General features: G+C 38.4%; 1 protein-coding gene across 1 annotated transcript in view; it reads left to right on the forward strand.

Moving 5' to 3' along the window:
• LOC150079135 (T-cell activation inhibitor, mitochondrial-like) overlaps positions 1-26,850 on the forward strand; it is a 200,974-nt gene that overhangs the window by 141,026 nt on the left and 33,098 nt on the right. Inside the window, exon 7 of the mRNA XM_090383819.1 lies at positions 1,113-1,357. Within this exon, the coding sequence (XP_090239945.1) occupies positions 1,113-1,357 (245 nt within the window). The remainder of the gene's footprint in view (positions 1-1,112; positions 1,358-26,850) is intronic.

A 26,850-nucleotide genomic window follows, 5' to 3' on the forward strand; every position in this document is an offset into this window, starting at 1 on the left:
ACAGACTGGACATAACCCTTGTGGACAAGAAGCAAAACACTACCTATCTGATTGACATAGCGGTACCCAACACTGGCAACCTGCAGAAAATCCATGGGGAAAAAATTAGGAAGTACACGAACCTAAAACAGGAGATCAAAGAGATGTGGCATATGCAACAAGTAACGACCATCCCAATCATCGTGTCGACCACAGGTATGGTGCCAAAGACCCTACATAACAGCCTAGCAACAATAGGTCTCCCAGTGAACACCTACAAGGAACTCCAGAAAGTCGCAATCCTGAATACCTGTAGGATAGTCAGAGAGTTCCTCGACCAACAGTAACACCAGACATAACAACAACCACCCTGTGTAAGTACACAGGGTGATTGTTGTTATGTTTACAAAGTAGCAATCTTGGTAGCAATACCCATCACGAGGTGCAACCCCCAATCAGGGAGAAATAATATAAGAACAACAACAATAATAATAATAATAATAATAAGCAGCTTTTAAGAGGCTGTACCTTGCCAGTGTAGTATTTTGTCAATAGGTTATCATTAGCTTATATATGTTGGGGACTTTAAGCACAAACAAAGATGTCTTCTTAGCTTTCATGCTATATAAAATTGAAAATCATACATACACATGATTTTATACTAATAAAATCGTGATTATTTCTAATAGGGGAAAAAATATAATAATAAATAAATAAAATAAATTAAAATCAGTGATATATTACTATATATTAATATGATATTGGCTATACAAATTTAAATGAAGGCTGTTTTGGTATATTAGCTCAAAATCAAAAGGAGCCTCAGACTACTGGCTGTCTCTGTTGGCATCCATTTTTTTCCAAAAAATGCTAGCTTTCTTGGAGCCTTAAACAAGCAAGATGCTTCTGTTTATACTAATATATAGACTGACAGAGTTTACTGTTTTTTAACAGTAAACTAATTTGTTGATTAAATATTCATTGGTAATGTTTAGTCACATGTAGCCTATGCTCATAAATTGAATCATAAAGTGAATTGTATACAGTTATAAAAATGAAAATTATAAACTTTTTACTGTATAATTATTTCAGTTAATCATACATTAATATACCCCTGTTTTATTGTTTTTCAGCTTATACAATGTGTGCGTCAGTATGATTCAATTCAAGACCAGCTTCCAGCAGCAGAAAAAGCTCTCTCTGATGTTTTGAGAGGAATTGAAATTGATCACCGTAGATTTCAACCTGCTGTCATGATACAGAAATATATACAGCAACTTGGAAAGCTGACAACAGCTCTCTATAAATACAAGTGGCAACATGGATACCCAATGTCATGGCCTCTTCGTTTGGGTCATTGTCAACTTGTGGTAGAGGGGTAGGTCATTAATATATTTTCCAATTGGGATACAGATTTCATTGAACAAAATTTATAAACAGATTCAAGATTTAGTTGCTGTTATAATAAAGAAAGAATGGGAAAACAAAATACTAGACTACTCTTGGTTATCACCCAGAATATTGAAATTAAGACTAAAAATTCTATCTACGCACCAGTAGAAGACAACATTGATGAAACCACAGCATTATATGACGAATTACAACAGATCATTTTTTTTTTTTTTTTGTAGTTGTTGGCGCATAGGCTTCTGTGGCCGTAATGCACCTCCCAAGGTTTTTGCATTACTTTGATCCAAGCCCGAGGCGGGAATCAAACCCGTGACCTTTGGGTTGCCAGGCAGGCACTTTACCCACCCGGCTAGCCCGGTCGGCCAACAGATCATAGACCAAACTAACAAAAAGGAGTAGTAGTAGTAGTAGTGGCACATGATGCAAGAAAGCAAGTGTAGGAGCTTATGCAGCATCAGCCAAAAAAAAAAAAAAAAATCACACCATTCCCTCCAAATGCCTGTCCAGTTCCTCCTTAAATTTATTTAATCTATCAACTTCCACAACGACAGATGGAAGTTTGTTCCAGCAATTCACCACCCGCTGGCTAAAGGCAAATTTCCGCACATCAATTCTACATCTATCCTTTCTTAATTTGAACTTATGTCCCCGTAGGTTGGTAATCTGAACAAGTGGAAGGATCCCATCAGAATTCAGCGTGCTCAACCCATTCAAGGCCTTATAGACCTCAATCAGATCACCGCGCAGGTGCCTAGTCTCCGGCCACTGCAATTTGCAGAACTTAAGCCTCTCTTCGTAAGAGAATCCCTTCATTCCCCTCACCAATCGTGTTGCTCTTCTCTGTACACGCTCAAGCAAATCTACATCCTTCCTAAAATGAGGCCTCCAGACCTGTACGCAGTACTCAAGGCGTGGCCTGACCATTGCCTTATACAGAGGGACAATCATCTCCTTTCCCCTGCTAGCAAAATTCCGATATATCATTGACAAAACCCCATGACCTGCCCTAGCAGCCTGTCTGCATTGCTCAGAAAACTTCATATCTGACTGCACAATTACTCCCAGGTCTTTTTCATTTTCTACCACCTTAAGTGTGGTACCACACAGTTGGTACGTTTCTCTGGGGTTACTTCTACCCATATGCAGTACTTTGCATTTGTCAAGGTTGAACTTCAGTTGCCACTTCTTTTAGCCCATCTGCCCAAATTATCTAGATCCTGTTGCAGTAGCACACTGCCATTACTGTCATTAACAACCCTGCCATTACTGTCATTAACAACCCTGCCAACCTTTGTGTCATCTGCAAACTTCGACATTAAGCCTGATATACCTTCATCAATATCATTGATAAATACACAAAACAACAGTGGACCCAACACCGAACCCTGTGGGACTCCACTAATAACATTAGTCCACGAAGAGCAGCACCCATTGATTACCACCCTCTGTCTTCTCCCACTTAACCATCCTTTTATCCATTGTAGCAACTTACCCTTAATACCATACTGCTCCAATTTGTACAGTGTCTTCCATGCGCAACACTGTCAAAAGCTTTCCTTAAATCCAAGTATATGATATCAAAATTATTTTTTGCATCCAGTTCCTTTGTGACCACATCATAATAACCAATCAAATTTGTCAAACAAAACTTTCCCTTAACAAACCCATGCTGTGTTTCAATTATTGCTGCAGTCTTGTCTAGATGATCCTGCAATGCATCTTTAACCAGTGACTCCATTATTTTACCCGGAACAGAAGTTAAACTAACTGGTCTGTAATTACTCGTGTCACCCTTCGATCCACCTTTGTGAATTGGGGACACATTTGCACATCTCCAGTCCGTGGGAACCTCCCCTGAGTCCAAGGATGCTCTCATAATTATCTCTAAGGGTTTCCTTAGTTGCTTTGCCGCCTCCTTTAAAATAACTGGATAGATCCCATCCACCCCAGATGCTTTTCTTATGTTTAACTTCAACAATTTCTCCTCCACTTTGCTCTCAGTTATTACAAAATCATTAAGCACACTGCTACAATTTGATAACCTTCTTCCATTTTCAAACTGTAATAATTCCTCACGTGTGAATGTAGATGCAAAATACTCATTCAGTTTGTTTGCTATCTGAGCAGGATCATCAACAGTCGAACCATTGATGTCAAGTGGGCCAATCATATTCATCCCCTTCCTTTTAGAGTTTATATAAGTAAAGAAATCCTTGCTGTTTTTCTTAGCATCTTTTGCCAAAGATTTCTCGTAATCCGCCTTCGCCTGCCGAACCTCCTTTGTGACCTGATTACAGACTAGCTTATATCTGCCACAGGCTTCTGCGTCACCTGATAATTTATATGCATCCCATGCATTTTTCTTCTCTGTCACGAGTCTCATTAGTTCATTTGATAACCATTTAGGCCCAAACCTTGAACGATATTTCTTAATCGGTATATAAAGTCTAGTAGCTTCCACGATTAATTCCTTGAATGCTTCCCACTTAGAATTTACTGTTTGTAACATCGTCAGTTGATCCCACTGTACAGAATTTAAAAACTGTCTGAGACCACTGTACTCCTCTTTACGGAAGCAAAAACCCTTTCCTTTACCCCTGACGGTAGTTACCTCTTTGAGTAAATCCCACTTCAGCACACTGTGATCACTGCCACCTAGTGGTTCCTTTATCTGCAAATTCTTAATACACGAATGATCACTGCTGATAACCAGATCAAGAGTGTTACTTTCTCTGGTTGCCTCTCGAACATGCTGCTGCAGAAAACAATCATCCAATAAATCCACAAAAGTCTGACTAGTGTGTGAGTGCCCAACCCACAAGTTCCAGTCAATATCTGGGAAGTTAAAATCCCCCATTATAAGACATTCTGATTTACTGGCCCACTCTATTTCTCTGTACAATTGTTCATTGTACTCATTCAAGTCATTAGGCCTATAACACACTCCTACTCTTATTTTTCCTTTCGCAGTGCTTATCTCACACCAAACTGACTCAACAGAGCACTGTTCATCTTTATTAACTGGGTGCACTTCCTTTGATTTTATGTTTTTCTTAATTAACAGCATAACGTCCCCTCCCTTTCTGTCCTGTCTATCCTTTCTGTACACATTGTACTCCCCAAATTCCAGTTCTGCATTCCTTATATCTTTGTGACACCACGTCTCTGCTATCCCAACAATATCCGCCTTTGATGTCTTGACCAACACTTCAAATTCATCAAATTTATTTACTATAATTCTAGCATTGGTATACATGCAAGCATACATGCTCCTATGCCTATTCCTTGTTACCCTAACACATCCCATATACTCAACTATTCCATGATGACTGCCATCCGTCCCTGAAACCCCCAACACCCCTCGCTCCAGGTCGCTTCTTATTCTAATAGAAGTTGTGCAAGAATCACCTTCACCTCTGCCTGCGGTTACTGTTAAACTATTAGTCTTTGTATCCCCCCAAACTAGCAGTTTTCCGACCCACCTAACACTGCCCCGATAGCATCAGCAAATATTCTTGCACCCTTTCTATTTAAGTGTATCCCATCCCTGTAGAAGCAATCTCTCCTGTTAACAAGTACAGTCCAGGCTGAAAAAAATTCTACCCCTTGAGCCTTGCACAATCTTTCCAGGGCCGAATTGATCGACAAGGCTCTCATCATGTACTCCCACCTATCGTGTCTGGGCAGAATTGCAGACACTTTCAAATTCAACCCTATTTCACGGCTTTTTTTCAACAGTGACCTGTACTTGTTGAGTAATTCCGCCGGTCTCCTACTCTTAATATCATTAGTGCCAACGTGTACAACTATATCACCTTTTGTGCCCTTGAAAGATGATATCCGCTCTACAACGTCATCAACCTTTGCCCCTGGCAGACATACCCTGGTCCTGTTCCACCTATCCTTTTTACAAAGGATGTTCCCCGTTTCCCTGACAATAGAGTCACCAACAACTACTAGTTCCTGTGGGACCAGCGCATTCTGCCTTAGGGGTTGCCGCTGTGTTGCGTGATGACCAAGTGCAAGCTCTGGCGTTGATGTGGGCAGCTGAGAGCCTGATGGGCCCCTCAATTTAGATCTTTCGAGGGCATCCACCCTGTCCTTCAAACTCTCATATAGGCCCATAACAACGCTGAGTTGTCGCCTGATTTCCTTACACTCCTTACATCGCGCGCACACACAAAGACATCACCCATGGCAATATCATGTTCCGTTCCAGAGAGTTCGGCAAACATTTCACAAGTTGCACATTTTTTTAGGCTGTGATGCGTTGGAGAATTGCCCCCCCTCAGTTCTCCCCCGAGTCACAGCACTCCTGCCACTTTGTGCCCGTTGCTTTGCTGCTCTAGTTTGGGGCATGGTAGTTTAAATTAATAAAATCAATAAATTAAATGTCAATAGTATTTGAATAGAAACTATTAAATAGAAACAGTGAAGCGTATTACTATATAATTATGCGTTAGAGCTACCTAGCTACCTCAATTAAAAAATTTGAATTCCCTACCACTATATCCAAAAACAATGGCTACAAAAATGGAACGAAATAACGGTTTTACCTATCGTAAGTAAAATCCACAAAAACTCTTTATCTAAATTAAAAATAAAAAATAACCAGCGTAACTATAACTATATGACTACGTATTAAGTACAATATAAAATAACAATCATGTAAATAAAAGGCAAACACTTATCGTTTTTGCGGAGCCTGTAACTGACAGCTGTAACTTTTAAAGAGATTCAGCGCCCTCCGAGTATCTCATACTAGCAGGAGATTTTAATGCAAGGGTTGGTGCTCAATTAGTAGACAAATGTATAGAATCAGAAGGCGAACCCGTGGTCAACAATAATGGAAGATGCCTGATATACTTCTGCATTTTTAATAAACTTAAAATTACAAATACTTTTTTCAGACACAAGAATATCCATAAATTCACATGGGAAGCAAGAAACACAAGGTCTATAATAGATTATATTATCATTAATGAAAACTTAAATGACAAAATTAGAGACACTAGAGTATTCAGAGGCAGTGAAATTGACAGTGATCACTACCTAGTAGAAAGCACTTTCAAAATAAAAAGAAATTATCTTAATAAAAAGAAGAAAATACCAACAAAAACTACTAAGAAATTAAAAATACATTTGTTGGAAGACGAAAGCACTAAATTCCTGTATGAAAGTCGATTGAAAGATAAACTCAAATCAAATGAAAGTGATAATGTTGAGGAAATCTGGTCAAACATGAAAAAATCAATTCTGGGAGCTGCTGAAGAAAGTCTTGGTTATAAACCTATAAAAAATAAAAACTGGCTAAGAATGAAGAATTGAAACAAACAATCAATGAGGAAAAAAAAGACCTATAAACTGTTCCTACAAACTAAAGACCTACATCTACACATAAAATATAAAAAGCTTCGAGCAGAAGTCAGAAAACTAACCAGAAGAATCTGACGAGATGACTGGGATAAATTTGTTAAATCTTTAGAACATGATATCACGGGCCCACAGAGAAGAGGTTTTAAAATTTTTAAGAAATTACAACTAGACACAAATGATCAAATAAAAACCAACTCCATCTCCCAAGCAGAATGGAAGCAACACTATTCCAAACTATGGTATAACCCAGGCACTAGGGAATTGGAAGATGAATCTGTGATAACCAAAGATGACAAATATAACAATGGAAGAACTAGAGTTAATATTACAAAAATCAAAAAACCGAAAAAGCCCAGGCATAGACCATTTGAATGTAGAACTATTTAAATATGGGGCCACCTTACTAAAAAACGCACTACTAAAATTATTTAACATCATATGGCACAAGCAACAGATATCCAAAGATTGGGAAACAGGAATACTAATCAATTTACACAAAAAAGGCTCCAGAAATAAACCTAACAACTACAGAGGGATAACACTGCTGTCAACTGCTGCAAAGCTATACTCTAATAAATACAGTGAACAATTCTTAGAAGAAGAACAATGTGGGTTCAGAAAACAGAGAAGCACAATAGATGCCATTTTCTCACTACAGCAAATTTTGGAGAAAAGAAGAGAATTCAATCGACCAACATGTCTGCTCTTTATTGATTATGAAAAAGCATATGACAATGTAAACTGGGAAAAACTTTGGCGGATTCTATGTGAAGAAAATATTCCAACCCATCTCTGGAAAGCAATCCAAAGCCTATATAAAAACTCAAAAATCTGTATAAAATATTCTAATGGCCAACTATCAGACCCAATTAACACCAATAAAGGAGTGAAACAAGGATGTGGACTATCACCAAATTTATTTAATATCTACATCAATTAAATTCTTAAAGAATGGAAACAAACAATTAACAATGGAATACAGTTGAACAACAGGAATAAAATCCAAACTATATTATATGCTGATGATCGAGTTATAATTGCAAAATCCGAAGATGAACTACAGATAGCAGCAAATGAACTTAATAAAATAGGTAAAAAGTACAAGATGAAAATCACCTCAAAAACAAAATCAATGGGATTATGTGGAAAAAACATACAAAGAGTCAAAATTGTTATTGATGATAAAATAATAGAACAAATATCTGACTTCACCTATTTGAGAAATTTAATATCAAATGAAGGGAAAGACATCCACATTAAACTACAAAAATATAATAAAATGAATGGAACGATTAAATGCTACTTCGGAAAACAAATGACAACTGAAACAAAATTACGACTGCACAACATCACTTCAAAACCAGCCCTCTTCTACAGCTGTGAGACTTGGGTCATAAATAAGAAAGATGCACACAAACTAGAAGCAGCACAAATGAAATTTTTAAGACCATTATTAGGCTTTACAAGACTAGACCACCAAAGAAATATAGATATCTGTGAGAAATTAAAAGTAGATAACATAGTAAATGACATAAAACCGTATCAGGAAAAATGGATTAGCCACATAGAAAGAATGAACCCAGACCGAATCCCAAAATTAGCCTTTAACTACAAACCTACAGGCAAGAGAGATGTTGGTCGACCAAGACAACGATGGCGAGATCAAGACCACCTCCAAGAGCTACAACAGAACAGGTCTCAAAAGACCTAAGCCGGACCAAGTTCATGATGATGATTCAAGATTTATGAACAAAATTTATGTTTAACTAACCTAAATTATTTTGCTATGTGTAAAGAGGCAGGTAGATTTTTACATTTTTAGCATTTGTTTACAGTTTGATTTTAAGAATCTACAATAAAGTGGAAGTATCCTAGCGTTCATAGACAGGAATGTTTTTATTTCAATTTGGCATCATGAAATAAGATGCTTACTTGTAAGCATCATCCGTCTAGATCTCCCATGTTTATTGCCCTATTCAGCATAAACATAGAAGAAATCCTAAGTTATTCTGGTGCAGATATTTTTTTTAATTGCCATCTTGAAATGAGATGAGTGATGAAGTTATTTTGGATGTATATTAGTTCAAAATCAAAAAAACAGTTTTTTTTATTATGTATGTCCTAATTATGTATGTCCTATACACTTATTTCAAAAATGCTGTACATTTGTCTCTGCCGCACAGATTTTTTTTGCAAACATCACTTTTATTGAAGCATTTTTGAATAAAATGCTCAAATATAATATTGCATTTTTTCAAATAAAATTTATATGCTTTACTGCATTTGATTTTTGATCATGGGATCATTCTGCTCTCACTTGAGACCAAGGCCCTCTATGATTCTATGCTATTGTATTGCATAGGGCAAAAGCAGCCCACTGTTAAAGCACACATAGTAGTGGTTATGTGTGTAAATTGAAGTTTTACTTCCATGTTCCACTTGGCTGTTCACTTCAACAAAATATATTATAGGCATCCACTGCTTAGTACTCTCAATTGGAGTTGTTAAAACTGAGCACTAAGTGATTTTTGCATTATGTGGGAGAGATTTATTTATTGGATATAATGTAAATAATCTTAAATGGTTGGTGTGACCAGTATTTATGGCTGATTTTAAGGCATCATTTCTTTATATAACAATATTAAATGTAGCAGAAACATTTAAACTTTAAAATATATAAATTTGCAGTAAAACATACAATAAATACTGATGAGCCAAAACATTGACTGCCCCTGTCTCCATGAGTGTATGCAACCCATAGCCTAAGAGTGATATAGTGATGGCACAGGTTGTGCCTGTCAGTTTGTCACTGCAAAGCCCATGCAATGGAGAAAGGGAAGGACTTGATGGAGTTTGAATGGGAAATGATTTCGTCTGCTAGGAAGGTGGGGACCAGCATCTCAGCAACTGCAGACATTGTCAGCTATTCAAGGGCTGCTGTAGTGAAAGTGTGGTGAGAATGATCCAAAGAGGGATACACAGCTAGCCACTGTGCTGGGGCCGACCGGACTAGCCTGGTGGGTAAAGTACCTGCCTGGCAACCCAAAGGTCGCGGATTCGAATCCCGCCTCAGGCTTGGATCAAAGTACTGCAAAAACCTTGGGAGGTGCATTATGGCCACAGAAGCCGATGCGCCAACCAGTGTTGCCATTTTAGCGGTTTTCCCGCTAGATTTAGCGGAATTGCTTCAGGTTTAGCGGATTAAAATATGAAATAGCGGATAGCGGATGTTTTAGCGGGAAGAGTATAAATGTTTAGCATTTTATATATTTTGGCAATGTAACATTTAAATTAAAAAATATTTATTTAACAAATATTAAATTAATTGTTCAAGTAATTATTTAATTAACAATAAAAATATTTCATAATTGAAATGTTTTATTTCAATTTTATATTTTAATTTTATATTTATATTTTAAATTAATTGTTCAAGTAATTATTTAATTAACAATAAAAATATTTCATAATTGAAATGTTTTATCGATATACATCGTAAACATAGTAGGGATATCATATTTCATAGTTTTTTTTTGTTTTTTTTTTTTAAAGCGAAGAATCGGTTTTATATTATTCTGGAATTTCCCTGAGGAGAACCCCAACAATTTTACGTAGTTACGCCCGCGGTCAAACGACCTGACTGTTGGGTCATAGCTTTAATTGTTGAATCAAATCTAAAAATGTGGGAAAAATTCTAATGACGCCTTTTTTTGAAACCGCGAAGAAATGGCATTGAATAATTTTTATTCGTCGTATTTGATTGGCTTCCAAGAAATGCGATCCGAATTACCGACATAACATTAAAAGTCATTTAAAAACTTTCAAACATATTAAGTCAGTAGAAGAACCATTTTCACCTAATAGATCAGGCAACCAATCTAAATTAAATTTTCCCACCAAGAATTTACAAACAGTGGAAGCTGAAGCAAAGTTAAGTTTGTTTGTTTGTGCTCACTCGTCAATACTGGCAATAGACCACCTTGGTGAATTATGTAAGAATGCATTCCAAGATCAAACAGCCAAAACTTTAAAAATTCATCGAACAAAATGCAACGGCGTTATAAAATATATCCTACACCCCCACTTTCAGAAAGATTTATTATAGTCAGTGCCCAATGGCTTTTCAAATTATAGTTTGTTACTAGATGAATCAAACGATATTAGTGTAACAAAACTATTAGGTATTGCAATTGTGTATTATGATGAGCAATTCGATAAAAGAGTTTCTACATTCTTAGCTCTTGTGGAATTAGATCAATGTAACGCTGAAAATATTTCAAATTCAATTAAAATAACGCTGGAAAATTTTAAACTTCCTTTAATAAATTTTCTGTTTATACTCGGGGACGACGAAACGGTCAGAGGAGTTTACAAGATACACAGAATACAAGAAACAGTACCGTATTCAGCAGTCACGGGCTTGAACCCCGGTCACTCAAAGCACGTGTACTTATGCACCCGCGCGCCTGACCACTAGGCTACGGCATCAGAGCCAGTCTGTTTTCAGTATCATTTAATCTACCTTCCATAATTACAATATACCAAAAATAATATTAAGAATTAGCTGAAACGATTTAAACCAGAATTTAAATAATTTGTGGGCATTGGGACAGATAATGCTAGCGTTATGATTGGAGTTAATAACAGCGTTTATACACATTTGAAGTCCGATGTACCGAAATTGATATTAATTAAATGCGTATGTCATTCTTTGCAATTAGCAGTATCTCATGCAACCCGCGAAATATTCCCTAGAATTCTAGAATTCATGATCGCTGAAACTTATAATTGGTTTAGTAAATCCACTAGCTGACAGAATCAATTTAAATATTTATAAAGTGCCATAAACGATGGTGCAGATCCGAAAAAGATAGTTCATTCGTGTCAAACAAGGTGATTATCCATTGAAGTTGCTATAACAAGAATTTTAGAACAGTATATTGAAATAAAAGCCCATTTTGAAATAACTCGTTTGACTGACAAACGTTATACTGCACAACTTCTTTATTCAATGTTCAAAGATGAAAGTAATTTAGCGTATATTTTATTTTTAAAACCTATCTTATCTGAAGTACAAAGAGTAAACAAATCTTTTGAATCAAATTGAAAAAAATGAGCAACAGTATATAAACATTACTCTTGTTAAATGAGAAAACATCAACAATACAATGAAGTTTTGGTCAGAAGTTCAGAAATATCCAGATGCAAGCGGTGAAAATCCATTTAAAGAAATTAGCCAATTTGCATTGGGTATTTTAATTTTGCCATTATCCAATGCAGATGTGGAAAGAATATTCAGCAACTTAAATCTAGTAAAAAACAAAACACGCAACAGAATGAGTGTTGGCATGGTTAATGCAATCTTATCAGTACGATACGGGCTCAAAAGAGTTGAAAAGTGTTGTAAAAATTGTTTTACCTGAAGAAGTGCTTCGCAAAATAGGTACAGAAGAAGCATATGATAAGGAGATATTGAATTTCGAAATTAATTTAGATTTTTAGATATTGATTTTATATTAAAAACAGAAAATAAATAACTATTTATATATACTATTTGTTTGTTTGTTTTTATTCACTACAAAGTACAAACAAATGAAAATTTTAAAAATTTGGCGGGTTAAGTGTTAAAAATAGCGGATTTTGAGTATGCGGCTAGCGGGAAATATTATTAAGAGTTGGCAACACTGGCGCCAACAACTACCAAAAAAAAAAAACTGTGCTGGGATGGAGAGCACTACTGGTTGACAGTTGAGGTTAAAGTTGGCATGTGCTGTCTGGGACAACAGATAGCTCACAATCCCTCAATTATTGGCAGACTATGACAAGGGTGCACAGAGGAATGTTTCTGAGCAACCATTCAGCAGCTGCTCTCTTGCCAATAGACCTATGGATTAGGTGACTTGTTCACGTGACCACGTTGAAGAACTGTCATTGACACCTTTGATACTTGCAGTGGACACGAGCACCAGTCCTGAATATTCGATAACTGGAAAAGAGTTGCCTGATCTCTGTCAAATATACATCCATCCCAGTGGATGGATGCATATTTGACAGAGCAGGTGAAGATGAACAGCTGTAGTAGTAGTAGTAGTGGCATATGATGCAAGAAAGCAAATGTATGAGCTTATGCAGCATCAGCCAAAAAAAAAAAAAAAAAAAAATCACACCATTCCCTCCAAATGCCTGTCCAGTTCCTCCTTAAATTTATTCAACCTATCAACTTACACAACGACAGATGGAAATTTGTTCCAGCAATTAACCACCCACTGGCTAAAGGCAAATTTCTGCACATCTATTCTAGATCTGTCTTTTCTTAATTTGAATTTATGCCCCCTTAGGTTCGTAATCTGAACAAGTGGAAGGATCCCATCAGAATTCAGCGTGCTCAACCCATTCAAGGCCTTATATACCTCAATCAGATCACTGCGCACGTGCCTAGTCTCCAGCCACTGCAATTTGCAGAACTTAAGCCTCTCTTGGTAAGAGGATCCCTTCATTCCCCTCACCAATCTTATTGCTCTTCTCTGTACACGCTCAAGTAAATCTACATCCTTCCTAAAATGAGGCCTCCAGACCTGTACGCAGTACTCAAGGCGTGGCCTGACCATTGCCTTATACAGAGGGATAATCACCTCCTTTTCCCTGCTAGCAAAATTCCTATAGATCATTGACAAAACCCCATGACCTGCCCTGGCAGCCTGTCTGCATTGCTCAGAAAACTTCATATCTGACTGCATAATTACTCCCAGGTCTTTTTCATTTTTTACCACCTTAAGTGTAGTACCACACAGTTGGTACGTTTCTCTGGGGTTACTTCTACCCATATGCAGTACTTTGCATTTGTCAAGGTTAAACTTCAGTTGCCACTTCTTAGCCCATCTGCCCAAATTATCTAGATCCTGTTGCAGTAGCACACTGCCATTACTGTCATTAACAACCCTGCCAACCTTTGTATCATCTGGAAACTTCGACATTAAGCCTGATATACCTTCATCAATATCATTGATAAATATACAAAACAACAGTGGACCTAACACCGAACCCTGTGGGACTCCACTAATAACATTAGTCCAAGAAGAGCAGCACCCATTGATTACCACCCTCTGTCTTCTCGCACTTAACCATCCTTTTATCCATTGTACAATACAATATAGAGTATTCTGCTCCAATTTGTACAATAGTCTTCCATGCGCAACAGTGTCAAAAGCTTTCCTGAAATCCAAATATATGATATCAAAATTATTTTTTGCATCCAGTTCCTTTGTAACCACATCATAATATCCTATCAAATTTGTCAGACAAGACTTTCCCTTAACAAACCCATGCTGTGTCTGAATTATTGCTGCAGTCTTGTCTAGATGATCCTGCAATGCATCTTTAACCAGCGACTCCATTATTTTACCCGGAACAGAAGTTAAACTAACTGGTCTGTAATTACTCGTGTCACCCTTCGATTCCCCTTTGTGAATTGGGGATACATTTGCACATCTCCAGTCCGTGGGAACCTCCCCTGAGTCCAAGGATGCTCTCATAATTATGGCTAAGGGTTTGCTTAGTTGCTTTGCCGCCTCCTTTAATATAACTGGATAGATCCCATCCACTCCAGGTGCTTTTCTTATGTTTAACTTCAACAATTTCTCTTCCACTTTGCTCTCAGTTATTACAAAATCATTAAGTATCCTGCTACAATTTGATAACCTTATGCCATTTTCAAACCTTAATAATTCCTCACGTGTGAATGTAGATGCAAAATACTCATTCAGTTTGTTTGCTATCTGAGCAGGATCATCAACAGTCGAACCATCGATGTCAAGTGGACCAATCAGATTCATCCAGACTGTAACCAGACTGTATGGATGGACAAAAACAGGCTGGCCGATGAGAGAAGAGAGGTGGTATCATAGTTTTTGGGGGATATTTTTGTGGATATCGCTGGGTTTCATCATTTCCATTAAATATACACTCATCATTTCTGACCAAATTTTTCCATATTGGTAGTCATGCATCCAGATGGCACTGGATTTTTCAAGAAGACAATGTCCCATGTCACAATTCCTGCATTGTGCGGGAATGGTTCAAGGATAATGTCCAGACATTTTGTGTGCTTCACTGGCTGCCAAATCCATCCCCCAAACATCAATCAAATGCTGCATTTGTCAGTCCATGCCAGTGCCTTGACCCACCTGGTGCCTCCGTAGCCAGGTGGGAAGGAGCAGCAGTGCATAGCACACGCATCTTGATTAGACCAAGGTTCGAGCCCGTCACCACCAAATACGGAGGATGCGGAAAGGTCAAGGAATGACCACCGCATATTCCCGGAGCAATATGGCCTTAGTTGCTAATGCTCCTGAATACCAAATAACAACAACAACAACTTGACCCACCGCTGAATTCTGGGATGTTCCTTCTGTTCAGCTGGTCCACAATACCTGTGAACACCTTCCATGGTCTTGTGGAGTTGATACCACACCAGGTGCAATCAGTTTTCGCAGTGAAGGGTATCCCAACACACAATTAGGTACGTGGTCATAATGTTTTGATTCACAATACTGCACAATACTCTATATTGTATTGTGTAGATGTTTCATATAGGTTTCCCAGGAAACATGAGTTTCCCAGGTGCCCTGGGAAACTCAAATACAGACTTTTTTTGCTTGCCAAAAACTCCCGAACAGCAAGAGTATTGTCTTGGTGCATTTTCATGTAAGAGGAACCAACTACCATCTTCTCCATACTACTGAGGCCACACATGACAGATTTTCTGCAACACACATTTCAAAACATCCAGATAGTAGGCAGCAATAACACTTTGGCCATTGAGTATGAACTCTTTGTGCACAATTCCCTTGCTGTAATAGAAAGTCATGAGTACGGTTTTGACGTTTTGCCCTTTCTTGGCGAACTCTTTTGGCTTTGGAAGAGTTTGCTGACTTCCACTCCACACTCTGTCGCTTCATTGTAGGATCATACTAAAAATACCATGTATCGTCACCCGTACCAATCATATTCGGGAAGTAGGGTTTACATTCAGTGGTCTCAATGAGTTTTCTCTTCGGTGTTCAGCTTGTGCCTGTCATTGACCATCTGTTAATGAATGTGGAATGAACTGCACACAGACCTTTTCTTCAAACCCTTGGTTATTATTTGTTGAATGATTTACTTATTAAAGCATAGCTCCTCTGAAATCATTTTGAGCATTGCATATCAGTCATTGGTAGTGATTTCTTGCACCTTTTCAATCAACTCTGGTGTTTGAACTGTTTTTGCTGTGCCCGGATCTTTGTCATCTTCTAGTGATTCTCTTCCATGGGTGAAACATTTATGACACTCAAACACATGTGCATGATACAGGCAATTCTCTCCATACACTTGTTTCATCATTTGAAACTTTTTTGTGGCACTTTTGCCCAGTCGAACACAAAACAATGTTTGTTCTTTGTTCCATTGTCCCTTCACAACACAGACACAGGAGAGTTCAGCTCACACTATGTTCTGAAATGGCTGCAATTTCCGCTGACCTTGACTGTGATGCTAGAGGGAAAACAATCACTCTTTCATTTCATGTTTATTTCTAGCAGATGGCAACACCAGCACTCATCTCAAAACATGTCTTATTTTCCAATTGTCACAATGCGTATGTCTTCAAGTTGAACAAAAGCCCAAGCCTTACTGAAAGAAGAGTACTCAGCCTCCGTCGGGAGCAAAATTGATCCCCATTACTAAAAATTGGACACATATATAAATTTTATTTCAACACTGTTGAAATATTTCTTGCAGTCTTATATTATTGCTATTAAATGGTTGGCAAACTGATTATCAAATTTTCTCATATGATTGTAAATAGCACATGCAGAGAAATATGGCATTGTTATATAAGTGGACATTATACTTCAAGGGAGCATCATTCTGTGTACTCTTTTAGTTTGTGTAGAACAATCAAAGTAAACCTATGGTTATGTCTACCTTTGCAAGTTTGGTAGTGCAGTATAGTACAAAAGGCTGAGTAAATAAACCTGACACATGTTGCTGTTTTTTTTTTTTATCTCGTACTAAAAGCAAAGAAGGCAATTTTCGTTGGGTTACAAATAGGAAAGTAAACTTAAGGTAAGTCAGTTATAATTGACTTACCTTAAGTTTATGAATGTGGTCATCATTCCTGTAAATATAGGAATAACAACCACGATTGAAAAAGAAAGCATAGAGGGCGCTGAATCTCTTTAAAAGTTACAGCTAACAGTTACAGGCTCCGCAAAAACGATAAGTGTTTGCCTTTTATTTACATGATTGTTATTTTATATTGTACTTAATACGTAGTCATATAGTTATAGTTACGCTGGTTATTTTTTATTTTTAATTTAGATAAAGAGTTTTTGTGGATTTTACTTACGATAGGTAAAACCGTTATTTAGTTCCATTTTTGTAGCCATTGTTTTTGGATATAGTGGTAGGGAATTCAAATTTTTTAATTGAGGTAGCTAGGTAGCTCTAACGCATAATTATATAGTAATACGCTTCACTGTTTCTATTTAATAGTTTCTATTCAAATACTATTGATATTTAATTTATTGATTTTATTAATTTAAACTACCATGCCCCAGACTAGAGCAGCAAAGCAACGGGCACAAAGTGGCAGGAGTGCTGTGAATCGGGGGAGAACTGAGGGGGGCAATTCTCCAACGCATCACAGCCTAAAAAAATGTGCAACTTGTGAAATGTTTGTCGAACTCTCTGGAACGGAACATGATATTGCCATTGGGGATGTCTTTGTGCGTGCGCGCGATGTAAGGAGTGTAAGGAAATCAGGCGACAACTCAGCGTTGTTATGGGCCTATATGAGAGTTTGAAGGACAGGGTGGATGCCCTCGAAAGATCTAAATTGAGGGGCCCATCGGCTCTCAGCTGCCCACATCAACGCCAGAGCTTGCACTTGGTCATCACGCAACACAGCGGCAACCCCTAAGGCAGAATGCGCTGGTCCCACAGGAACTAGTAGTTGTTGGTGACTCTATTGTCAGGGAAACGGGGAACATCCTTTGTAAAAAGGATAGGTGGAACAGGACCAGGGTATGTCTGCCAGGGGCAAAGGTTGATGACGTTGTAGAGCGGATATCATCTTTCAAGGGCACAAAAGGTGATATAGTTGTACACGTTGGCACTAATGATATTAAGAGTAGGAGACCGGCGGAATTACTCAACAAGTACAGGTCACTGTTGAAAAAAAGCCGTGAAATAGGGTTGAATTTGAAAGTGTCTGCAATTCTGCCCAGACACGATAGGAGGGAGTACATGATGAGAGCCTTGTCGATCAATTCGGCCCTGGAAAGATTGTGCAAGGCTCAAGGGGTAGAATTTTTTTCAGCCTGGACTGTACTTGTTAACAGGAGAGATTGCTTCTACAGGGATGGGATACACTTAAATAGAAAGGGTGCAAGAATATTTGCTGATGCTATCGGGGCAGTGTTAGGTGGGTCGGAAAACTGCTAGTTTGGGGGGATAAAAAGACTAATAGTTTAACAGTAACCGCAGGCAGAGGTGAAGGTGATTCTTGCACAACTTCTATTAGAATAAGAAGCGACCTGGAGCGAGGGGTGTTGGGGGTTTCAGGGACGGATGGCAGTCATCATGGAATAGTTGGGTATATGGGATGTGTTAGGGTAACAAGGAATAGGCATAGGAGCATGTATGCTTGCATGTATACCAATGCTAGAAGTATAGTAAATAAATTTGATGAATTTGAAGTGTTGGTCAAGACATCAAAGGCGGATATTATTGGGATAGCAGAGACGTGGTGTCACAAAGATACAAGGAATGCAGAACTGGAATTTGGGGAGTACAATGTGTACAGAAAGGATAGACAGGATAGGAAGGGAGGGGGTGTTATGCTGTTAATTAAGAAAAACATAAAATCAAAGGAAGTGCACCCAGTTAATAAAGATGAACAGTGCTCTGTTGAGTCAGTTTGGTGTGAGATAAGCACTGCGAAAGGAAAAATAAGAGTAGGAGTGTGTTATAGGCCTAATGACTTGAATGAGTACAATGAACAATTGTACAGAGAAATAGTGGGCCAGTAAATCAGAATGTCTTATAATGGAGGATTTTAACTTCCCAGATATTGACTGGAACTTGTGGGTTGGTCACTCACACACTAGTCAGACTTTTGTGGAGTTATTGGATGATTGTTTTCTGCAGCAGCATGTTCGAGAGGCAACCAGAGAAAGTAACACTCTTGATCTGGTTATCAGCAGTGATCATTCGTGTATTAAAAATTTGCAGATAAAGGAACCACTAGGTGGCAGTGATCACAGTTTGCTGAAGTGGGATTTACTCAAAGAGGTAACTACCGTCAGGGGTAAAGAAAAGGGTTTTTTCTTCCGTAAAGGGGAGTACAGTGGTCTCAGACAGTTTTTAAATTCTGTACAGTGGGATCAACTGACGATGTTACAAACAGTAAATTCTAAGTGGGAAGCATTCAAGGAATTAATCGTGGAAGCTACTAGACTTTATATACCGATTAAGAAATATCGTTTAAGGTTTAGGCCTAAATGGTTATCAAATGAACTAATGAGACTCGTGACAGAGAAGAAAAATGCATGGGATGCATATAAATTATCAGGTGACGCAGAAGCCTGTGGCAGATATAAGCTAGTCTGTAATCAGGTCACAAAGGAGGTTCGGCAGGCGAAGGCGGATTACGAGAAATCTTTGGCAAAAGATGCTAAGAAAAACAGCAAGGATTTCTTTACTTATATAAACTCTAAAAGGAAGGGGATGAATATGATTGGTCCACTTGACATCGATGGTTCGACTGTTGATGATCCTGCTCAGATAGCAAACAAACTGAATGAGTATTTTGCATCTACATTCACACGTGAGGAATTATTACAATTTGAAAATGGAAGAAGGTTATCAAATTGTAGCAGGGTGCTTAATGATTTTGTAATAACTGAGAGCAAAGTGGAGGAGAAATTGTTGAAGTTAAACATAAGAAAGGCACTTGGGGTGGATGGGATCTATCCAGTTATTTTAAAGGAGGCGGCAAAGCAACTAAGCAAACTCTTAGCCATAATTATGAGAGCATCCTTGGACTCAGGGGAGGTTCCCACGGACTGGAGATGTGCAAATGTGTCCCCAATTCACAAAGGTGGATCGAAGGGTGACACGAGTAATTACAGACCAGTTAGTTTAACTTCTGTTCCGGGTAAAATAATGGAGTCGCTGGTTAAAGATGTATTGCAGGATCATCTAGACAAGACTGCAGCAATAATTCAAACACAGCATGGGTTTGTTAAGGGAAAGTCTTGTGTGACAAATTTGATTGGTTATTATGATGTGGTCACAAAGGAACTGGATGCAAAAAATAATTTTGATATCATATACTTGGATTTCAGGAAAGCTTTTGACACTGTTGCGCATGGAAGACTACTGTACAAATTGGAGCAGAATGGTATTAAGGGTAAGTTGCTACAATGGATAAAAGGATGGTTAAGTGGGAGAAGACAGAGGGTGGTAATCAATGGGTGCTGCTCTTCGTGGACTAATGTTATTAGTGGAGTCCCACAGGGTTCGGTGTTGGGTCCACTGTTGTTTTGTGTATTGATCAATGATATTGATGAAGGTATATCAGGCTTAATGTCGAAGTTTGCAGATGACACAAAGGTTGGCAGGGTTGTTAATGACAGTAATGGCAGTGTGCTACTGCAACAGGATCTAGATAATTTGGGCAGATGGGCTAAGAAGTGGCAACTGAAGTTCAACCTTGACAAATGCAAAGTACTGCATATGGGTAGAAGTAACCCCAGAGAAACGTACCAACTGTGTGGTACTACACTTAAGGTGGTAGAAAATGAAAAAGACCTGGGAGTAATTGTGCAGTCAGATATGAAGTTTTCTGAGCAGTGCAGACAGGCTGCTAGGGCGGGTCATGGGGTTTTGTCAATGATATATAGGAATTTTGCTAGCAGGGAAAAGGAGGTGATTGTCCCTCTGTATAAGGCAATGGTCAGGCCACGCCTTGAGTACTGCGTACAGGTCCGGAGGCCTCATTTTAGGAAGGATGTAGATTTGCTTGAGCGTGTACAGAGAAGAGCAACACGATTGGTGAGGGGAATGAAGGGATTCTCTTACCAAGAGAGGCTTAAGTTCTGCAAATTGCAGTGGCTGGAGACTAGGCACCTGCGCGGTGATCTGATTGAGGTCTATAAGGCCTTGAATGGGTTGAGCACGCTGAATTCTGATGGGATCCTTCCACTTGTTCAGATTACCAACCTACGGGGACATAAGTTCAAATTAAGAAAGGACAGATGTAGAATAGATGTGCGGAAATTTGCCTTTAGCCAGCGGGTGGTTAATTGCTGGAACAAACTTCCATCTGTCGTTGTAGAAGTTGATAGGTTAAATAAATTTAAGGAGGAACTGGACAGGCATTTGGAGGGAATGGTGTGATTTTTTTTTTTTTTTTTTGGCTGATGCTGCATAAGCTCCTACACTTGCTTTCTTGCATCATGTGCCACTACTACTACTACTACTTCTACTACTACTACTATTTCAAAGGGAGAAAAAAATATTACGCATACATACCAATTCCTTTTTTGTTAATAAGGCATATGGGAGCAAAGTTTGTTACACTTGTGTTGAATAGTTGGTAGTGCAGTATATATTTATGGATGTGAAATAAAGGTAATAAGAACTTTCTGCCTTTTGCTTTTCCTATGGTCTGTCATGAATTAAGAAGCTGTGGAAGATGGAAAGATGAGTTCCATTTTTATTTATCTGAAGTGCAAGGCTATAACTACCTAGGATATTTCATGTCTGAAACTATTATTGTTGTAAGACCCACTGTGCAGACCTGATCTGCTTGTATCTTTTCACTGATCTGCTTGTATCATCAATTCTGAATTTAATACATATAACTACGGCGATTGTTCCCAGCAGGAAAATGTGTAAACCACAGCAGATAGCAAAAACCTGAGCCCACCAGATGTGTGGTGAGGGGAATTTCTAGTGGTGCTGCTGGCCTTACAGATTAGCATCACAGGGATCCAGCATCTTAGTCTCAGGGGTACATTATTGGAATCTGGCATGTATAGCCATACACTGTGACCCATGGAAAAGAGGATTCATGGTGGTTGATGAGGGGGGACAGCTCTAATATGCCACTTTGTCCCCCCTCTTCTTCAACTAGATGCAAAGTCCTGGGATAAATCAGCAGGTGGTTCTTACTGCTGGGGGTTAAAGTATTTTAGATCTCCTTGCCTTTGGTCTTGAGATAGTATCAAGACATTGAAAATACAACTACAATGCTTTAAGTAAGCTTGTCATCCCATTTTCTTATGCATCCTGCTAGTTCAAGATTTGGCATTCCCTCATAGGGCTGCATGGTGGATGAGGTACCTAGGGTATATGAAATCACTTTACTCATATCAGTAATTTAAATTCCTCTTCTTCTGGGGCACCCCAACAATGCCCCTACCGAATCAATCAAGTGACAATGATAACATAATAATGAAAATATGCTGAAAAAACCCGAAACTGAAGATACATCATCATCACTGATACCATTCTTCCTCTTTCCATTCTGCTAGAAAGCAGGAAATTGAGAAAATGTCACCCTTCTTCATCTAGAAATGATTAGAAAAGGTGATTCCCAAAATTTGTTAAAAGACTGGGTTCTGGAAATATTTTAGTTGAAGCCTCATGTTCGAAACATGCTCAGCAAACTTTGAAAGCCATGTTGATGGGAGGGAGGAATACCTATTCATTGTAACATCTCATAAAACTTTGAATTCATCACATGGTGTAATGTCAGAGTGGGATCTTCACATTTCTGAAGAAAGGTTTGCTCTAAACCAAAAGACTAAGGTGTGACAGCTGTCAAGCAAATATCTATGCATAAGGATGGGAACCTCGTTCCCACTCAACCTTATCAACACTCCACAGCCTTCAGGTTCTATCAATGCAGTCTACTTAAACTGCCCAGTAAGGATTTGTATTCCAAATCCATTGAGGTGTTTTAAATGCCAAACAGTATGTCATGGTGGCAAAGACCATGACAGCAAGGAATGCTCAGCTTTGAAGGCAATTTGTACAAATTGCCAAATAGAACACCGTACATACCAGTGGTGGAGAAAGAAATTCAGAAACAGACAACAGAACTGATTATTTTCTATGAAGAGGCCAGGAAATGCTATACTATCCAAATTCCTTCTATACTATCAAGACACAAACAGATGATTGTACTGACATCAGTCATTACTCTTTGCTCATCATTTACTGTTTGTCAAAACTAACTCAAAGGAGTCAATCAGCTACCACACCTCAAATAATGACCTCGCCCTTCTAAATGTGGGCTCCGAGAACTTTATCCACATTCCTACCTGCACATTTACTGCCATTAATCTCTCCCCCCTCCCTGCTCCCCTCTCTGTTTGTACATGGGGGGAATCAAAGAAAATCTATATGGGAGTGACTTACCCATGTAATGAGACTGTGCCCCTCATTGAAGATATTGTTGGAAGATTGATCAATCTGACTGGATTGCTTTTAAACACCTGCCAGCTTTCAATACCACTATGAGGGGTATCAACAAGTTTGTACCCTGACTTAGATAAAACATCAGTAAGAAGATGCTGTTTTTAATATAAGTTGTCTACATATATTCAATAACTAACATGTGAAATTTCATTCCCGTAGGTGATCGTACACCAGAGGTGGAGCTCAGAATCTGAGGAAGGACGCTATGGTTGACAAAGTGGAGTATCAAGCAGTGATCAAGTTCCTCCATTTGCAGGGCAAGAAAGCTCAGGAAATTGACAAAGAAATGAAAGCTGTGCATGGGCAAAATTGTCCATCTTATGACACTGTAAAAAGTGGAAATGGGAGTTCCAGTGTGGCCATACAAGTGTCTTTGACGAGCCAAGAGAAGGAAGGCCATCAACATCACAGACAGTGAGACTGTTGCAAAGGTTGAGCAGTTGGTGCTGAGTGACAATTCATTTCATCACAAATGCAGTGGAAATTAATTATGAGTCTGCCCACAGCATTTTACATGACCATGTGCACATATCTAAGGTCTCTGCACAATGGGTTCCAAGATTGCTGATGCCTTTGCAGATGCAATGTTGAATGCAAACTGCAATCTCACTAACTGTTGAATTTGTGTAATGTAGATGTTGAGAACTTTTTTGATCTGTTGGGGACAAATGACAAATGCTGGGTGTACCAGTATGATCTGGAGACTAGAGACATGTCAAAGCAGTGGAAGCTAACCTCCTCCCCACTTCTAAAAAAGGCAAAGACCACTCCATCTGCGAAGAAGGTGATGTTGTCAGTGTTTTGGGACAGAAAAGGGGTTATCCTGACAAATTATCTACCTTGTGGTTCCACACTTACTGGAGAAAACTACAGAAATCTTTTGAAAAAGTTACACGATGTTTTGAAGGTGAAAAGGCATGGAATGTTAACCAGAGGTGTTCGTCTTCTGTCAGACAATGCGCTGGCTCATGTGGCTGTTGCCACCACCAACTTTGTTGCCCATTGCGGCTTTGAACTACTACAGCACCCAACCTATTCTCCTGACCTAGCATCGCCAGACTTCTTGCTTCGAGAAATAAAGAAACCATTGCATGGGTGCCGCTTTGATTCGTCTCGGGAAGTCATCAATGAAGTGAAATCGTGGTTTCAGGCAAAAAGTGCGGACTTTTATGATCAAGGCATTAAACAACTGATTCATTGATTGGAGAAATGTGTTATTATACATAGAGAATACATAGAAAAGGATTAAAGTTCCTGTGAAGTTTCACTTTTCTAGGGCTATTATTTCTAGATAAGGGTACAAATTACTTTTTGATACCCCCCTCGTAAACTCAGTTGGAACCAATCAGTGAAGCAGTGAGTACATTACAAAGTATTTTCAAAGCAGCAGCATCAGTTGCAATTCCAAAGTAAACTTTCATCACCAGGGTGACAAAGACCACTCATTTTCTGTACAAAGTACAGAAAATGAAAGGCAAATATACATTTGCATTTTTCATCAATTGTAGAACATAATGGATGTGCAACTGCAGACTCCACTGAAATTACCATCCCTCTACGTAACCTTTGCAGGGGTATTTGTAATGAAATTGTACTTCTTGGAGTTTCTGGCTGTGAAACAGAAAACCTAAAAACAGCCATTGAAGCTGTCCTCTGTTGCCTCTGAGCCTTACAGTCAGCCATTCAGAAAGCAGGAACTTAAAATGGCAGCCTTTCATTCTCCCAGGCAACCATTGGGTCAGATGACATCCATTATGAGATAATTAAACATCCTTCATCAGAATCTATATATTACTTGTTGTTTATACAACATATCTTGTATAGACAACAAGTAATATATAAGAGCAGTTGCTTGACTCTTAAGATAAAGCAATTATGCTTTCACCAAACCAGTAAAGGATCTAAAAATCCAAAACACCTATCATCCTATAGCTCTGATTACCTGCTTGTGCAAGAAGATCCTGGAAAGAATGATTAATGCCTGCAGGATATTTTGAAAGGTGGTGCAAAAAAAAAAAAAAAAAAAAAATACAGTTGAACATTGATTATCTGAACTGCCTCTGCCCCCCAAAAATATTACAGTATCTGAACTTTTAGTGCGCTGGTTGTTATGCTGAAATATTACTCTTGCCAATTTTTATGCATTTGTTTCCGATTATTTATTTGAAGTTATATGCAGTATAACATAAAAATAGTCTTAATTTGTCATTACAGGACTTAAAAATCAAATGTTGGCTTTAACTACTGTGTGGACTCAGGATAGTCTCCCGTGACATTGTTGCATCATTGTCTGTTGTACCGTTGTGACCTCAGGAGTATGTTTGGGTGGGGGGGGCAGTTAGCTTTCACTCAGTCTGCTGTGAGCCACTGAAGTGTGAGGTTGTTTCAGTCATTTTGTTTCTGATCACGTAATGTTCGTGGCTATTTCAAAGTGAAATATTGTCTCATTTTGCTTTTAAATTTTAATACTGCTATCCCTTTCTGGTAATAATGGCGTCTACAGGCAAAAGAAACTGCAATGTGTTGTTGACAGAAGACAAGATAACAATTATTAATATACTGGAAAAGGGCAAAACTGGTGTATCTCTTGCTAAGATTTTTAACATTGGTAAAGCAACCATATCTGACATAAAGAGAAGAAAAAAAAAATTAAAATTTGAAGTTTACTTCAAAGTTAGACAATAAACATGGCTCTAAAAAAAAGGAAAACCATGAAAAAAGCTAGTGATGAGAGAAATTAGAAGATACTGTTTATTTATGATTTTGACAAAAGAGAAGTAAATGCGAACCTATTTCTGGACCTCTGTTATGTGAAACAGCTTACAATTGAATCAAAATTTTAAAAGCCCATCTGAATTTAAAGCTAGTACAAGATGGTTGAAAATTTTCAAATCTTGCCACAGTATAAGGGAACTTGAAATTCAAGGAGAAGCTTTATCAGGTGATGTCCTGGAAGCAGAAGCTTTTAAAGTCTTTTCTGAAAATGGCGGAGGAAGAAGGTTTTCCAAGGATGACATTTACAATGCAGGTGAAACTGGTCTTAATTGGAAGTCACTCCCTCATAATTGCTTGCATCACGATGCGAAATGGCTGCTCCTTGTTTCAAAGCTAACAAACAGTGTGTTACAGTTATGGTGTGTGCAAATGCAAGTGGACAGCATGTTTTACCATTGTTGGTGATTGGGAAATCTAAGAATCCAAGATGCTTTAAAGGTGTAAAGTGCCTACCAGTACGATATAATGGACAGAAAAATGCTTGGATGAATTCCATCATTTTTTAGATTAGTTTAGCCAAGATTTTGTTCCAAATGTGAAGGGACATCGAGAAAATGAGGGTAAAGCTGGTAAAGTTTTGTTTATTATCGATAATGCACCATCCCACCCTCCTTGAAAAAATTAATTCAATTGATGAGAACTTCATTGTCAGATTTTTACCACCAAATGTTATAGCCCTGCTGCAGCCAGTGGATCAAGGTGTTACAGAAAAACTAAAAAAGATGTACAAAAACAAGTCTTGCATTGCTTGCTGCTACCAGAGGGAGATGAAGAGAGCATGGT

This window comes from Mastigoproctus giganteus, chromosome 10 (assembly GCF_048544385.1).
Source record: "Mastigoproctus giganteus isolate SK-2022 chromosome 10, ASM4854438v1, whole genome shotgun sequence".
Lineage (NCBI taxonomy): Eukaryota > Metazoa > Arthropoda > Arachnida > Uropygi > Thelyphonidae > Mastigoproctus > Mastigoproctus giganteus.